Source organism: Bubalus kerabau, chromosome 20 (assembly GCF_029407905.1).
Source record: "Bubalus kerabau isolate K-KA32 ecotype Philippines breed swamp buffalo chromosome 20, PCC_UOA_SB_1v2, whole genome shotgun sequence".
In the NCBI taxonomy this organism is placed as follows: Eukaryota; Metazoa; Chordata; class Mammalia; order Artiodactyla; family Bovidae; genus Bubalus; species Bubalus kerabau.
In genome coordinates, this window is record NC_073643.1 from 47,940,095 (window position 1) to 47,958,643 (window position 18,549).

An 18,549-nucleotide genomic window follows, 5' to 3' on the forward strand; every position below is an offset into this window, starting at 1 on the left:
CAGAGACTGCATGAGATTGAATCTGCAAAGCAGACCTTACTAAAGTAGTCCTTGTCTTCCATTAGTTTTCCTCCATAAACCTACCTTCCCACAATTGACCAGCTCTAGAAGCCCAAACTTCTGGGATCAGCCTAGCCTTTTGGCTAGGCTGCCATGCCCTCTCTTCTCTCAGGAAGCAAGTCTGCTTTTTCATTTGTCCTATTTTCTTGAACAGAGCAATTCTGTTCTGCCCCTCTTTCATCTTAGGCTCTGCCCCTGGGCCTCTCTTTCACTTCCTACTGGTTCCAAATCTTCCCTGAGGAATTCTGATGTGAAGGGGAACATTTGGCAGTGATTGGGCCTAGAGGGAAGAGGTTAAATGTGGTTACCTTCCCTTAAAAAAGAAAAACAGAAGTTGATTTTGGGAGGTTAGAAAAAACAGAGTTCAGTAAAGAAATGCCTGACAATGTCAACTGCTTTCCCTCCAGGCCTTGTGTAAAGTGGTCTGTGAGCAAAGGTTCAGACAAGGTTTTTGAGAGAGACAAACTCTTAGCCCCAAGGCTAATTGGGGAGGCTCTTAAAAGACCTCCAGTGCAATGTAGGGTCTCCTAGATTGCTCAGTTTCCTAAATCCCAAGATTCAAATGCCCTGTCATTGCATGCTTTCAGGACACTTTGTTTAGTTCAATTTTGTATTTGAAGTTTTGATCTACTTAATAGATCAGTTAACACTCACTGCTTGGCTTGCATGACTACCCATCAAGGTGGCCAGACCTTCCATTCAAAGTCATGAATAACGCCTCTGAGGAGTTTGATTCACGTTGCTTAATTTCCTTCAGAAGAGAAGCTGTATAGATCAGGAATAGCGTATCATGATTTTTGACACAGTGACAGCAGTTGGTGTTATATAAATTATAGGATATGATTACAGCATTTGCTGTGATAACACCATCAAAATCCTTTTGTGATGTATAACACATTCAAAATGCAAATTCCAGGATATTTAAAAGCCCATCAAATAGAATTGTTATGACTCCAGATTTAAACCCAGGAATGCTGTGGTTTCTTGTACAAGTGTGATGAGCTGAGTTTTCCTTCTGTCATTTAATACAGCACAGAAAACTCTCCATGTGAGAGATACAAGTTACAAAATTTAAAGTTTCCTATCTTGGGTTGCCAAACTACGAGAACCTAATTCAGGATAAGTCAAGGCTCCCTGTCTTCATATTCCAAAGCGGTTCTGTGAGATTTTTAAAATTCAGTAGAAGCAATGTAACTCAGGCTTGTGGGAATGGGAAAGACATTTCTAATCTCACATCAGGCATTTTAAAGACTTTGGCATTGGTAATGTAGCCATTTGGGCTAGCTCTTCATCAGAGCACATACATACATGTGAGATACCCCCCACCAGGTAATGTAGCCATTTGGGCTAGCTCTTCATCAGAGCACGTACATACATGTGAGATACCCCCCACCATGTCCCATCAGAGAGAAAAGGCCTAACCAACAGGGAGGCAACCGAGGCCTGAATCCACTCGTTTCACTAATCGTCCCATCTCCTTGGGCACATTCCTCAGTCTCTCTAAACCTAGGCTTGCTCATGGGGGGGATGGAGATAATAAGGTCCATCTAACCAGAATGCAAAAGCACTCAGTACAGGGTCTCGGTGCATTTTAAGTGCCCCACACCGAGGGCTCTAGCATTCCAGTTATTCTAACTGTGCTGCTCAAATAAGGCCTAGCTAACTGCACTGTTGGGGAGGATGCTCCTGGGGGTCAGCATCAGTTTTCACAGCTCAGCTTTTCCTCCTGAGTTTCTTGATCCATACCTGCCAGCCATAGCATGAGATTCTAGCATAGTAATGACATCTTATTCTAGTTGTTTCTAAACGACACCATCATAAAGATGTCTGAGACAGAGAGGGGCACTGTTTTTCTCTCATTCTTAAGCACAGAATGGAGCTTCCAGGCAAGACAAGCTGGACACACCACTTAAGAGTAGGGATGTCGCTGCAAAGAGTGAAGGTGACTCCCTTCTGCTGGGAAGGGAAATAAATGCATGACCAATTCTCTCCCCTTTCTTTTGGAGAATGCCAGAATTTGGCAGGTCTCAAATAAAATGAAGGAAGAGTTCATTCCATAAGACTCTGTGTATGGAACAGTAAATAATGCTATTTGGAATTTCCAGATAATAACGATGACCATTTATGGAATTCCTGCTATGTATCTGACATGGTACTAAGCAGTCTTACAATTTTTAATCTTCACTCTATGAGATCAGCACTAGTATTATTCCCATTTCACAGAGAAGAAACCCTGATTGTATATAATATATCACTGCTATGTGGTGTGCAATTTATTTAAATTTTATTTATTTATTTTTGGCTGTGTTGGGTCTTCACTGCTGCATGGGCTCTCCTGTAGTTGCAGTGAGCAGGGGCTACTCTTGAGTTGCGGTGCTCAGGCTTCTCATTACAGTGGGTTCTCTTGTATGCAGAGCACTGTTTCCAGGACACCTGGGCTTTAGTACTTGCAGCTCGGAAACTGCAGCTCCCGAGCTCTAGAGCACTGGCTCAGTAGTTGTGGTACATGGGCTTAGCTGGTCTACTGCATGTGACGTCTTCCCTGGCTAGGAATCAAACTTTTTTCTCCTGCATTGGCAGGTGTTTTTTGTTTTTTTTGTTTGTTTGTTTTTTTAATTATCACTGAGCCACCAGGGAAGCCCTGTGGTATATAACTTACTATAGAATACTTCAGCATAGATGGTGTGATATAAATGTGTCTCTCACTGCAATCTATATCTCAGAGGTAGTCAACTGCCCTAATCAGGACTATACATTCCAGCTAGTATATAAGCAAAAAGCAATGTATCTTAGTTATTGATTTCTAATACCGGAGGTTTCGTCAATTACCATAACGGGCATTAGAAATTATTTTATTGCTAAATTAGAGGTATCCATTCTTTGTGGATTGGTTTCATAGACTGCCAAGGCTCAGCCTTTCTCTGCTTGAACCCACATAAAGGCTTTGAGAGCTCGACAGGCTCTATCTTTAGGAATAGTGCCCCATGCCTGATTATTAAACAGTCTTGCCTCCAGTTGCTGACTCCAGCTTTTCAGTCACCTGACTCCAAACAGAAGATTAAACTGACTTATGCAAATAATGCATTTGTTCTGATGCAAGATGTCATCAGAACATCTAAAAGGACACAGAGCTGGGACTTGAACTTTCAGAAGTTAGTTGGCTTTTGTGCATGCTTCCAATAAATGTTTCCATGGGAGGAAGAATTTGTCTGAGATCTGTTTTCACCATAACCTAGAAGATTGTGAGAGGACAAATATCCCTTGCCCTTAAATACTGAAGGTGGCTTCACAAGTGGTATGGTAAAGAACCCACCTGCCAATGCAGGAGACACAAGAGACGCAGGTTCAATCCCTGGGTCAGGAAGATTCCCTGGAATAGGAAATGACAACCTGCTCCAGTATTCTTGCCTGGAAGAACTCCATGGACAGAGGAGCCTGACAGGCTACACTCTATGGGGTTGTAAAGAGTCAGACATGACTGAGCACACCAATCACTATGAAAAATAATCTAATAAATTTTAAATTACCTAATTGGGATTGTTCACTGAAGGGACTTAAGCCATATTTCCTAAAAATGAAATCTGTGACACAGTAGTGCCCAGTATAGGGACTGGCCCTCAACTTAATAGGTGTTTAGTCAGTGAACTAGGTAACCAAACATCTGGTTCCATAAGTGTCCCTAGAACATATGGCCAGAGTAGATGCTCTTATTTGCTAACAACTACAGAGAAGGAGCAATATAACTGATAAGAGGGTGTAGGGGAGCAAAACTTGCTAAAATGTCTCATTGGCATGAGGATTATTGTGAGCTGAAAATAATAATAATAATAATATTCATGTTAAGTCGCTTCAGTCGTGTCCGACTCTGTGTGACCCCATAGACGGCAGCCCACCAGGCTCTGTTGTCCACAGGATTCTCTAGGCAAGAATACTGGAGTGGGGTGCCATTTCCTCTCTAATATTCAAGCCCCAAATGACTCAGAAAGAAACCTTGACTTTCCCCCTAACTGCCAGAAAGAATTTAGATAGACAGCCTGTTTCCAGAAGAGAGCTTCATGGGAGATACACACAAAGAATATGGACTAGGTGTGGTGAGGAAAACTCTTCAGAGGTCCAAGCTACTCTCTGTCCCTTGTCTCTATGTGGCGCAGCTAACATTTACTTACCAAACGTTTCCTTTTCCATCTCCATGCTCCTTGTTTTCCTCCCCTCTGAAATCCCAAACTACTGCTCACCATCTTTTTTGTCTTTAGCTGAAGATGATATTTAAGGCGAGAATTTCAGCCATTTTGGCAAGATACTCAGTTTTCCTGGGTCTCTCCTATGCATCCCTATTATTAAACTTTTGTTTGATTTTCTTCTATTAGTCTGTCTCATGTCTGTTTAATTCTTACACCAGCCAAAAGAACCTAAAGAAGAGAAACTTCTTCCTCCCAACAAGGGCCATAAAGTCCACACATTCTGAGTGCTCTTAATTCAGCCCTAGGTTGGCTTATCATCGCAAGAAAAATGGGAAATTGACACACTTCGTCTAGATTCCATGAAGTCTGGGGAAATCAACAGACCTTCAAAAATGTATGGTTCTGCCAATATAGCAAAGGGCCGCTGTGAACCTATGTATTATGGCCAAAGATACAGCCCTCAACACATTTTTGCATTTCCAGCCACCAATTTTCTTTTCCAAGTTTGTTCTTGTTTGCATTTAGTTGTACTTGGTTGAAAAATCTGTTCTTAATAATATTAATAGTTAAAATTAAGATTATTTTAACCTTTAAATAACTTCAGTTTAACAAAACCACTTTATTTTCGAAGTAAAATGACCCACATATTTTAATAACAAAATAGAGTCAGTAATCTCACTTTAAAAGGAGAGCTTTTTTAACACAATACAGTTTTGTTACATATGTATTGTCATGCAGTGATCAATATTTCTTAACTTGAGAATTCCATGCTTTCACATAACAGAAAACTAAATAAGAAGCAGATTGTCAAGTGCTATGATGGCAAACAGCTGCCAAAAAGCTATGATTTTTCCCCCTCTCATTCCCTTAGTATTCTGTTGCAAAAGTTAAATTGAAATACTAATTCATTAAGCATTTCTCAATGTCTTCAGAAAACATACTACCATTCTATCATATCAGACTTTCTGGGAATTTTCCTTTCCAGTCTGGCCCAGAGTAATTAACTTGGCCTGAATCAGGACAGTAATTTAAAGCAGACAGCATTTATATTTTGAAGGAGAATTGACTGTTAATGCTAAAGGAGTTCCACGGACCTGAATATTTTTGCTGGCCTCTCCCAATATCAAGTTTCTTTGGAGTCCACCTAAATTATGATGATGCCTGACCAAAAAAATCACATTCCATTCTTCATCCATAAACCATATCTTTAGCAAGAAAACCACCGTTAGGAACTTTTCCATCAGACCTAAGTAATGTAGTATAAACAATATGCCTCAAGCAATCAACCCTTTCCCCAGCATATTGCTTTTAACAACACACATAGAAAGGGAGCACTGCAGAAATCTGGTTCACTCCCAGAAGCTCTCCGTTGTTCCATCTAAAATCAGTGACTGCCACTGAGTACCTTAAGCTGGCATTCAGAAAAACCAACTGCTTTAGACCTAAACTTGATCATTCGCTAGGTATTCAAAAGGAAAGACAAGTATGACCACTGTATTTCACGAATAATATTTGAAACTCTGTCTTGGTACCACCATCTACTTTGGAGTCAATATTCTTTATTATTTTTCCCTAGTTCTTAGTGTCTCATTGTACTTTAGCGTAGAGTGGAAGAAACAAACTCTAGCAAGTAGTGAAAAAGAGACTGGTGGTATGACTAAAAATAAATCTCGTATTGGCTTCTCTGAGCTAAATACTGAGTGTGTGGTACTGTGTGCCAGGCAGAGAGCTAGGCTACAGGGATACAAGACAGACTTTGCCCCAGTTCTTACATTATCATTGGGAATACCAACCAAAAACAATTTTTAAAGAGGGAAAAAATGTCTAGGTGCTTACTTAAAATAATTATAATTATAAATGATCATATTTTCTATGAAGAAAATAGATAGGAATCTGAGATGGAAGGTCAATAGGCATATGACGAGGACATTTTAGCTGAGACATAGAAAACGGGAATAATTTTCCCCCCAGTAAAGGAGCAGAATGGGAGGGCAGTCTTTCCAGTTCAGAAGAAGATTGTTCAAAGGCCAAGAAAAAGGAGAAAGTCTTGGGGAGTTCAAACAAACAAAGGCAACCAGTATGGCTGATGTTTTGAGAGTGAGGGAGAGAAGTCGGTGATGGTGGGGTTCTGTTGATAATGATCTTCATGATCAAGTGTCTTCACTTGGAGGTAACATCCAGGAAAGTAAACTGAAAACCAGGAAATGCAAAACTAATGTAAAACATTATTTGTAAGGACTTCCTGAATACTCACTATATACCCAACAACCAAATATAATTCTGGCAGTGCCAAAACCTTATTTTAAAATTATTTTGCATTTTAACAGTGGGTAATGTGTAAGGACACCTCTACTCACTAAATTCTTCCACTGGAACATCATGGGAGGTCAACTGATGAATAAGCAGGGCACCTGAATCCTGTCGTTCTCAAAGGAAGGATCCTTCCCATGGAAACATTTGCTCCTTAACAGTGGGAGAAAAACAGACTGTGGGATGAGAGTACTCAGCTTTGCTTCATCTCAGGCCACCTCTAATTTGATCACTCAGAAGAGAAATCAGTTATAAGAGTGATTAATAGTTGTTTCCACCCACCAGCAAACATGTTGATGTTCCAGATTTTTTGATTAGGCATAATGGAAATTGATCTGAAAACATGTTCCTTTTGCCTGAATAAACTATTGTCTTTGCTTTCCCCCCCTTTTTCTTTGTTCAGAAGAAGAGAGAATTTCCCCTGAGGAACTAGCACGGAGCCTCATGCTTGGTCTGGACATGTAATAGGAGGGCATATCATCAGCAGGTTAAGATCGAAGGAGCTCCCAGGTGCCACACTGCTCACAAGCAGGTGTCAAAGGCCAGGAAGGACTACATTTTAATGGCAAGAGGAAGCAAAATAGTGGTCTTCTGACACTATTCAACAGAAGCAGTTTAAGAGCCAAAGTCAGTTGAAATATTTTTATCTACAGTATCTCTGAGGCATGGCCTCATAGAAAATACATTTATATTTGGCACAGCAAACCTGATGTTTTAAGAGTAAAAGAATTAAATATTTTACATGGGGGAAAATCCTGTGTATAGCAAGAGAAGAGAAACTGGCAGTTGATATCAAGCCACAGGCTGACTCTCTGGGATTATTTTAATTGTTCTTCATGCTGGTAATAAGAGGAATGTGTTCATTTTAGTTTAAAGCATGAGAATCAGCTCTGAGAATCTAAGCTGCCCAAATATCTGGGCTGTGAAGGGGAAAAAAGCAGTGCAAATTTGGTTGTGGTGGCCAAAATACCTTCCTCAGCTCTCCCAAGGCACAAAGGAGAGAGGTTCCTACCACCCACATAGCAGGATGCTGGATGGAGAGAGGGCAGGGTCAAAGATGTGGGAGGCAAGAGAGGACTGGGGATATCTGTCTGGGCAACATGGGCTAAAATGAAGCCATGAGTCTAGGAATAAAACAGGAAAGGAGACATGCTCCCAAGAGTTAGTATTAGAGCCCAGTTGGTGATGCAACTTATAGAAGACTTAGATAGAAAGACAGAAACCTAGAAATGCCAACTTTTTGACACTCCAGTAAGAGATTTCTTTTAGAATCTGCTATTCACAGCCTTGTCTGACTTGTTTCTATCACATGACCTTTTCTCATCCCTAGATGACTGGATGGCAGACATCTGACCTCAGTGGAACCATGGGCTAGAGTAAGTTACACCCTTTGCTCTAAAATGAACTCGGATACACAAACACAGAGCTCCTCTCTCTTGGGTTTGACCTAGGGCACCGTGTAAAGTACTACAGCTTGGAGAAGACTATGTTTCACCCATGAATGATGGTTTCCTGAAAATATGAAAATAGTATTTGGTTTTATAATAGAACCATATTTACAACCTTCTAATCTTTCCTAACTGGACCCATACCAGTACCCTGTTGTAAGGGCACAGTACATTATCTACCAAAGTACTCTGTGTCTATATGCCTGACTTATCAAGGATCCATGGAAACCTTTGATTAACACAGATAAAGGGCTCCAGTGCCTAGAAGCATGGAACCATGATGAATACCATACCACCATACCTACCAATGGGGTCGCAGAGTTGGACATGACTGAAGCGACTTAGCAGCAGCAGCAGCAGCATACCAATGGGAAATGTGATCTGGTGACAGATTAGTTTTAGACTCTACAAACAAGCCACATGCAGGACTCTATTATTTCTCAGTCCCTCCAGTATCAATTCCCTTTGGGACTGTTTTCTCCCCCACTCTGTGATATTCAGACCATCAGTGAGTAGCTCCATCTCTCCTCTCAGTATGGGGTTGTGAGTCAAACAATCTCTTACAAGCTTGACACAGAGGCTGGAAGGAAAGGGACTATAAAGATAATGAAAGTTAGTGGATGGTACAGACCTTCTTTGTTACCCAGTAAAGAGAGCCTGCTGGGAATAACCGAATCAGAGTCAAGGAACAAGTCAAAATAAACAGAATTGATCCCTAAATCTAGTCATGCCTCAAGAGAGAACTACATAGATATCTTGACTCTAGATCAACAAATTCCCTTTATGACCTTTACTGCTTTGAGTTGGTACTGTCACTTGTAAACAAAGACTGCTGAATAATCTATCATGCTAAATTGTTATTCAGACTTAGTGATTTTGTTTAAGGGTTTATTTCCAGAAGTTATCCTTTCATTACAGATAGTTGAAAATTATTATACCATAATAGCAGAAACAACAGCAAATCTAAAAATCTAAAAAAAAAGAAAAGAAAACTTGAAATCTAAACAATTTTGTTTTCATTTTCAGCCCCAAACTTTTCTGCTAGTTGACAGTCATCCATACAGGGTGTTAGAACATCTTTCCTAAATAAAGAAAATAATTTTATACCTTTGGTTCATAGTTTTGTAATACCAATTCAAAGAGGAAAAAAAAAAGTTGACCTAACAACATTCTATTTAATATAAAAATTTTAAATATATGGAAGAGAATATTTGGATGAATATAAATAGCACCAGAAATCAGGAATGCACTCATTTTTAACATCACCATCCCTAGCAAAAAAAAATAACTATAATAGTAATCTGTTTCAATGGAAATAAAGTACTGTAATATTTATAGTCTATGCCAGAATTATAATGACTGTAGGGCCAGAAGTGAAGTGTCACACCATGCTCTGCATGTTTTTAACACGGTTTCTAAAGGCTCTGGAGGCTATTAAATTTAATGAACCCATCTGCTATGAAATAGAGGTCCCAACGTAATCAGTTTCCTCCATGCCATGTAACGCAGATGGCATTCTCTGTTCCACAACCCAGCAGGACGGTTTGTTTCTCTTTACGTGTGTCTTTTTGCTTTGACGATTTGAACTTCTTTGATATGCAGTGGTGTCTTGGGAAAAACACCGTAGATTCAGCTTCCAAGCCCCAATAACTTCCTTATGATGGCTTCGACCCTCCGAGTAATTGCTTCTAGGCAGTAAGATATTGTCGCCTAAAGCAATCACCCAAACGACTCCTAAATGGCCTAGGTGCCATTCTAAGATGGGAAACCAAACTAAATGCGCAATTTATCAAATGCAAAGCATTTTCTCCAAGTTGGACTTAGTGGGGGGTGAGGAGGAGGCATACATGTCCAATTTGCAAACATAACTAAATTGGTTTGAAAGTTCCTCCAAATTTCATACAGAATTGTATTACCAGCAGAGGGGAGGGGCAGGGGGACTTGGTAATGAATTCTCATTATTTTAAATGGTCACTTTCCCACTGTTTTCTGAAAGATTTCTTTGCTTCCCTTCTGAGTGTCACTGTGGTCTGTGCAAACTCCCCTGGAGGGGTTCATCAGGAATGCTGATGCTTCCTCAGTCTGATGCACAGCAAGTTGGGCAGCATCCCCAAGGTGATTAGGACCCAACTGGAAAATACAAGTCATCTGCTTACAAATGGAACAAATTCCACTGTTAATGCTTTTTTGCTGTGCACCTAAGAGATAATGACTATGCAGCACAACTTGTATTCAAATGAGAAGCCCACAAATTTCAGAATTCTAGTGTTTGCTGTTTTGTCAATTAATACATGAGATCTTATTAGATTAAACATAATTAATGCTGCTAACATTAATTCATTTATTTGGGCTTTACCACGAGAGCAAATTGAACAGAACAGCCAGGCAGGAAACAGAATATTTAATCAGACCAGTGGTAACAGTCAGGGAGAATGGATTTTGAAAGGAAAATTTTATCCATCTTGATTTTAGATCAGGCTGGATTAATTGCAACCCTGGATTCTCATGCATAAAAATCCAAACTCAGCTTCTCTTCACAAACTTTTATCTTGATCTTGTCCAGACCTAGAACTGTATAAATTCATGTATAATTAATAAGGAGGGAAAGCACTATCCTCGCAGGTCATTTCAACCTATTCACTTAAGTATTAAATCAATTATATTATTATATTTGTTGCTGCAGGGTTTTCAACCATAACTGATGAGTCAAGCAAAGAAGGAATTATTTTTGCCTTTCATAAGATGACCAAACAGAAAGAAGATTTTTAAGACCATATTAATTAAGCAAACTTGTGGGATAGAGTGTTCAAATTTACTTGATAATCAACCTACTTTCTTAGTATTTGGTAAAATGATAAATAAATCAGTAGGTTCACAAGTCCTAATGGAATCAAAACCACCTTCAGACTACAATGTCACAAGGAGAACCAGGCTCTTGGAGACACTGCTGTTTAGCAGAAATGTTATGATAAAGAACAGATGCAATTTTACCATAATCATATAAATTAATTCAACCTTATTGAAATTCTTATATTATGAATGTAAAAAGAAAATTGTTATTCTGTGACTATGTAAATAAATGTCTTGGAAAGACACTAAAGAAAGTTGCTAAGGTAGATAATATGTTCAAATATCAAAAATAATTCCAAAGCACTTTATTAAAATGGGGTCACCAGGCCCAGTGCCAAGTGCTCCTGAGTTTGGTCTCTTTTATTACCACAAGCTGGGACATTAGGGTAATCCTGGATTGAGACTGTCCTGGATGGGTCAGGTGGTAATGAACTTGGAATTGCTGATTCCCACACCCTCTTTGTCTTCTGGTTGGTTCCAAAGTTGGTGGCCTCATCTTAGAATTGAGACTCTGCAGGTGAGTTTACCATATGATTCCAATTTTGACTCCATGCAAATAACAAAGGGAATCTCCCCTTGCCCTGGTTGTTATAGGCCCAGAGGACTAGTCTGAAGAGGTGTTGCTTCCTTGGCCAGAGAGGCACCTGTTGGAGCAGTAGCTACTTTCTCCTCATCCAAACAGGCCAAGAGGAAGATGGCATTCCCAATGTCCTTACTAGCTCAACAGGTTTCTCAAAACCACCAAGATGATAAAGAACCTTCAGAACATTCTACTAGGGGATTAATTTATCAGGGTTATTTGCAAAGAGGGAACACAGAGGCAGTGCTGAGCTATCACTTCAGGGATAAGCGTATTCTGGGGGTTTAGTTTTATGTACATCAAAACATTCTTGAAGAGACAGAAAAAATGAGTTCAGTCATCTTGACCTAGCATTTTAATTAATAATGAGCCACTTAAAGCATTATTTTATTTTAAAGTAAGTAAGGATGATCATGGCACAGAATGCAAGTTTCATGTAAATGTTTAAGATGAAGCACAAGATTTCAAAGACAATGTCTCTGCACTGTTTGCCCCGAGCTGCTTCCAGACCTTTTTCTCTGCCTCTTCTGTCAGTTCTTTAGTGGAAAAGCAGCAGTAGCATGGGTTTTCCCTCTCTTGTAACTGCTCCCAATATATAAACATATCAGTTCAGTTCAGTTCAGTTGTTCAGTCATGTCCGACTCTTTGCGACCCCATGAATCCCAGCATGCCAGGCCTCCCTGTCCATAACCAACTTCCGGAGTTCACTCAAACTCACGTCCATTGCGTCAGGGATGCCATCCAGCCACCTCATCCTCTCTCGTCCCCTTCTCCTCCTGCCCCCAATCCCTCCCAGCATTAGAGTCTTTTCCAATGAGTCAACTCTTTGCATGAGGTGGCCAAAGTACTGGAGTTTCAGCTTTAGCATCATTCCTTCCAAAGAACACCCAGGGCTGATCTCCTTTAGAATGGATTGGTTGGCTCTCCTTGCAGTCCAAGGGACTCTCAAGACTCTTCTCCAACACCACAGTTCAAAAGCATCAATTCTTTGGCGCTCAGCTTTCTTCACAGTCCAACTCTCACATCCATACATGACCACAGGAAAAACCATAGCCTTGACTAGACAGACCTTTGTTGGCAAAGCAATGTCTCTGCTTTTGAATATGCTCTCTAGGTTGGTCGTAACTTTCCTTCCAAAGAGTAAGCGTCTTGTAATTTCATGGCTGCAGTCACCATCTGTAGTGATTTTGGAGCCCAGAAAAATAAAGTCTGACACTGTTTCCACTGTTTCCCCATCTATTTCCCATGAAGTGGTGGGACCGGATGCCATGATCTTAGTTTTCTGAATGTTGAACTTTAAGCCAACTTTTCCCCTCTCCTCTTTCACTTTCATCAAGAGGCTTTTGAGTTCCTCTTCACTTTCTGCTATAAGGGTGGTGTCATCTGCATATCTGAGGTTATTGATATTTCTCCCCACAATCTTGATTCCAGTTTGTGCTTCTTCCAGCCCAGTGTTTCTCAGGATGTACTCTGCATAGAAGTTAAATAAGCAGGGTGACAATATACAGCCTTGATGTACTCCTTTTCCTATTTGAAACCAGTCTGTTGTTCCATGTCCAGTTCTAACTGTTGCTTCCTGACCTGCATACAGGTTTCTCAAGAGGCAGGTCAGGTGGTCTGGTATTCTCATCTCTTTCTCATCTTTTTCCACCGTTTATTGTGATCCACACAGTCAAAGGCTTTGGCATAGTCAATAAAGCAGAAATAGATGTTTTTCTGGAACTCTCTTGCTTTTTCGATGATCCAGCGGATGTTGGCAATTTGATCTCTGGTTCCTCTGCCTTTTCTAAAACCAGCTTGAACATTGTGGTTCACGTATTGCTAAAGCCTGGCTTGGAGAATTTTGAGCATTACTTTACTAGTATGTGAGATGAGTGCAATTGTGTGGTAGTTTGAGCATTCTTTGGCCTTGCCTTTCTTTGGGATTGGAATGAAAACTGACCTTTTCCAGTCCTGTGGCCACGGCCGAGTTTTCCACATTTGCTGGCATATTGAGTGCAGCACTTTCACAGCATCATCTTTCAGGATTTGAAATAGCTCAACTGGAATTCCATCACCTCCACTAGCTTTGTTCATAGTGATACTTCCTAGGGCCCACTTGACTTCACATTCCAGGATGTCTGGCCTAGGTCAGTGATCACACCATCGTGATTATCTTGGTCGTGAAGATCTTTTTTGTACAGTTCTTCTATGTATTCTTTCCACCTCTTCTTAATATCTTCTGCTTCTGTTCGGTCCATACCATTTCTGTCCTTTATCGACCCCATCTTTGCATGAAATGTTCCCTTGGTATCTCTAATTTTCTTGAAGAGATCTCTAGTCCTTCCCATTCTGTTGTTTTCCTCTATTTCTTTGCATTGATCTATATATGTGTGTAACTATGTATGTATGTATGTGATTAGTAAATCTAGAGGAATTTATTTAAATAATTAACATTATCTAAAGCTAGATGTTACATTAAGACAAAGCTCTGTCCTCTTCCTCCCCAGGATCTTCAGGTTATGTAACCCCAGCCTGGATACTCTATATGTGTGATGTGTCCTTCACCAAAGGCACAGTGTCCATCAGCCTCTCATTGGTGACACTAATTTGATGACCCAACTCAAGATCTTGCTGGATTCTCTCTCACTGTTTTCCTCCCCTCCCAACTAGTCAAAAATCTCTAGGGAAGCACTTTGAGACCATGAAACTATCCCACCCATCATCAAACTTTCCCCTAGGCTTAGCATCCTTGGATGACTACTGCCCTAATTATTCTTTACTAAAATGGCTGTCCACTGGTGATTTTCAGTCTAATGACTCCCTCCCTCCACACCCACCAGGCAGCATTCCATTGCCCACTGGACACTCCATTCCTTCACACACACTTCCATCATCTATGTAGTTCATCTGTCTGAAATGTGTTTATTTATCTAGAACACATGGATTTTTGTTTTATTCAGGTTATAGTCCATTATTCTACTTTTTTTTAAATTTTGAGGTTCAAACTGTCCCAGAGCTGACCACTGAGAGCCCATTCACACTGATTCCTGGGCCTTTTGACACGACTTTATCGTCTGGTAGGCTTTTTTTCTGTTTTATTTTTAACAGTAAGACTCCATTACATCCATGTACCAGAGTTTATGCAATTGATCTCTTATGGTTGGGGATTTAAGTAACTTTCAATATTCTGAAAGTGAAAATCAGTCAGTCGTGTCCAACTCTTACAACACCATGGACTATATAAAGCCCACAGGCTCTTCTGTCCATGGAATTCCCTAGGCAAGAATACTAGAGTGGGCAGCCAATCCCTTCTCCAGGTTCAATATTTTGAAATTACAAGCAATTCTGCAGTGAACAAACTTGTGCATATGTATTTTTGGATTGTTGGAGGTTTACTTTCAGGGTTAATTCCTAGAAGTAGGATTCCTGGGTCAAAGGGTGAATGTACATCTTCCTTCCTAGAAACGCCCCATTCTATCATCCCACAAGCAACACACAAGTGTCTCTTTCCCACAGCTGCACCAACAAAATTAAGCTTTTAATTTTTGGTACTCTGATAGGTGAAAGACATGGTATCTCACCATGCTTTTATTTGCCTTTTTCTTACCATGTATAAAGTTGTACATACTTCATATTTTAAAAAATTATTTTTATTATTTTTGTGGGAATTGTCTGCTCATGTCTTTTGTTCATTTTTTTTCAATAGGAATTTTGGGGTTTTCCCTTTAATTTTTGAAAGTTCTTTACACATTTGAATTATTCTTTATATGTGCTATACGTTGCATATATTTTCTCCTATTTTACCATTTGTTTTTGACTTTGCTTCCAGTGATTTTTTCCTTAACAAAAGTTGGGTTTTGTTTATCAGATCAGATCAGATCAGATCAGTCGCTCAGTCGTGTCCGACTCTTTGCAACCGCATGAATCGCAGCACGCCAGGCCTCCCTGTCCATCACCAACTCCCGGAGTTCACTCAGACTCACGTCCATCAAGTCAGTGATGCCATCCAGCCATCTCATCCTCTGTCATCCCCTTCTCCTCCTGTCCTCAATCCCTCCCAGCATCAGAGTCTTTTCCAATGAGTCAACTCTTTGCATGAGGTGGCCAAAGTACTGGAGTTTCAGCTTTAGCATCAGTCCTTCCAAAGAAATCCCAGGGCTGATCTCCTTCAGAATGGACTGGTTGGATCTCCTTGCAGTCCAAGGGACTCTCAAGAGTCTTCTCCAACACCACAGTTCAAAAGCATCAATTCTTCGGTGCTCAGCCTTCTTCACGGTCCAACTCTCATATCCATACATGACCACTGGAAAAACCATAGCCTTGACTAGACGGACCTTTGTTGGCAAAGTAATGTCTCTGCTTTTCCATATGCTCTCTAGGTTGGCCATAACTTTCCTTCCAAGGAGTAAGCGTCTTTTCATTTCATGGCTGCAGTCACCATCTATAGTGATTTTGGAGTCCAGAAAAATAAAGTCTGACACTGTTTCCACTGGTTCCCCATCTATTTCCCATGAAGTGATGGGACCGGATGCCATGATCTTCGTTTTCTGAATGTTGAGCTTTAAGCCAACTTTTTCACTCTCCACTTTCACTTTCATCAAGAGGCTTTTGAGTTCCTCTTCACTTTCTGCCATAAGGGTGGTGTCATCTGCATATCTGAGGTTATTGATATTTCTCCCGGCAATCTTGATTCCAGCTTGTGTTTCTTCCAGTCCAGCGTTTCTCATGATGTACTCTGCATAGAAGTTAAATAAACAGGGTGACAGTATACAGCCTTGATGTACTCCTTTTCCTATTTGGAACCAGTCTGTTGTTCCATGTCCAGTTCTAACTGTTGCTTCCTGACCTGCATACAAATTTCTCAAGAGGCAGGTCAGGTGGTCTGGTATTCCCATCTCTTTCAGAATTTTCCACAGTTTATTGTGATCCACACAGTCAAAGGATTTGGCATAGTCAATAAAGCAGAAATAGATGTTTTTCTGGAACTGTCTTGCTTTTTCTATGATCCAGCGGATGTTGGCAATTTGATCTCTGGTTCCTCTTCCTTTTCTAAAACCAGCTTGAAAATCAGGAAGTTCACGGTTCACATATTGCTGAAGCCTGGCTCGGAGAATTTTGAGCATTACTTTACTAGCGTGTGGGGTTTTGTTTATATTAGTAGTCAAACCTATTTTTCTTTATGTTGCATCTGGATCTTGGAGTCATTGTTAAAGCCTTTCTCTGGACTCATATTATAGAATACCTCACTAGATTTTTGTTCTACTGCTTATATTGTTTCATTTTTGACAGTTTAGGCCTCTGATCCCCTTGGATTTCTTTCCTGGGCATGATGTGAAGAAAATAACTAATTCTATCTTTTTCTCAATAGCCATCTAGTTTCCCCAAAAGCAGTTATTAAGCCCATCCTAGCCCCACTGGTTAGAGATGGTGCCTTTATGACATAAAAATTTCCATATGTAGGTAGGTCTTTTTTTTTTTGGAACTTCACTGACCTTTCTACGTATCCAAGTGATGGTCCCATAGAGACTCTGTTCTATATTTTTTAGATGGATGAAACAAAATGACAGACCCAACTGGCTGTTAAGAGTTTGTACAAAGAACCACTGCATGTCTGGATCACTCTGATCCTGGCTGGCCACCCTCCTCCTCTCCTCTTCCCTGGCCTTACCAACCACATGTACAAGGAAGAGATGAAACCATCACCATTGTTATTCTGTTATTACGGCTAGTATGATGCTGACACAAATGGGTGGCTTAATTATTTCACTTCTATGATTCTAAACCAAACTGGGGTCAGACTCTGGACATGATAAAATCCCACAGTCTCCCTGGTCTCTCCTACACAAGAACTATTAAATTTTTCAGCTTAAGACCCATCTCTGCTCAGGGTGATTTCTCCTGGGAGAGGGCTACCCTTTCCTGACCAGTTCATATTTCCAAGGTCCCATTGTATGCTTTAAGGCTTTGTGGGGGGTGGGTACAGACTGCTGTGCTGTCCCCAAGGATGGGTTCTCACATGCTGCTCCTGCCCTGCATTTGCCTGCAGCTGCCAGAAAAGCAGCAGGAATGAGAGAATTCATGGAGAGAAAACCCAGCCCACAGCAGCCATTGAGATCACTCTTGAGGATGGCTGTGTCTGGGTTATAGTAATTGATGTGATGTTAATCCTGACACAAATGATGGGAGAGGGGCCCTTTGAGAACATTTACAATCAATAAATGAAAAAATGCTACTCCATCAGACTCATTATGTCTATGAAAAATCACACAGCAATTATACAAGAAACTCGGCCATTGAGCCATTACTTGATGATTGGCAATGCTACTTCCTTCAAACTAATTCAACATTAGAACCTTTTTTGCTTGGAATTTAGCTTTAGAATGAGCCCATGGCCACAGTTGCAATAACAATCGCTACCCATACAGTCACCAAGGAAGCACCTTCTCACTTGTCCACGGGAGGAAAAGGCAGCTGTGGTCTCTACAGTGGCTCCGACTCACTATCAGAACTGAGCTTTGGTTCCACGTTCCCAAGTTGAGACCCAAGATTCATTCCTAGGACTGAGCTTCTCCAATGATGGTGAGGACTCAATCTAACTTGTCTGTTATCATTGCCACAATGAGAGAATTTGTACACTTGTGAGACAGGAAACAAAGTAGAGAAGACAGAAGCCAAAAGTGAGTTTTCTGTGCTGACCAGACACCTTCCAGAAGAGCCTCCTGCATTCTCAGATATTAAGATTTGTTACCAACCTCACTTACCAAGAGACCGATGCACACTGTACAAAAAGAAAGATGTCATTGAACCTGTTATTGAGGAGAAACAATACAACCGCCAACTTTCAGAATAAACCCAAGGAAACTCTCCTATGCCAGGAGCCACCCTCAGGCTGTCCCCCGCGGCCCCCAGGTACTCACAGTGCTGTCAATGTACGCTTCAGTCCACACCACATCGTGCTCCTGGTCGATGACTTTGGGCCGGCTGAGTACGTGGAGGTATTCCATGACATTTTCCTGCACGTCAGCCAAGGTGGAGATCTGGGTGAAAAATCCTGCCAATGGAGAAGCACCTTCAGTAAAGACAGGCAGATCTACAACTGAGGAGCAGGCCCACACCATGTCTCCACGGCAGTATCATG

General features: G+C 40.8%; 1 protein-coding gene across 1 annotated transcript in view; it reads right to left on the minus strand.

Annotated features, from left to right (window-relative positions):
- The window catches only part of CACNA2D3 (calcium voltage-gated channel auxiliary subunit alpha2delta 3), a 908,562-nt gene that overhangs the window by 262,721 nt on the left and 627,292 nt on the right, over positions 1–18,549 (minus strand). Inside the window, exon 13 of the mRNA XM_055556946.1 lies at positions 18,329–18,462. Coding sequence (XP_055412921.1) covers positions 18,329–18,462 — 134 coding nt within the window. The remainder of the gene's footprint in view (positions 1–18,328; positions 18,463–18,549) is intronic.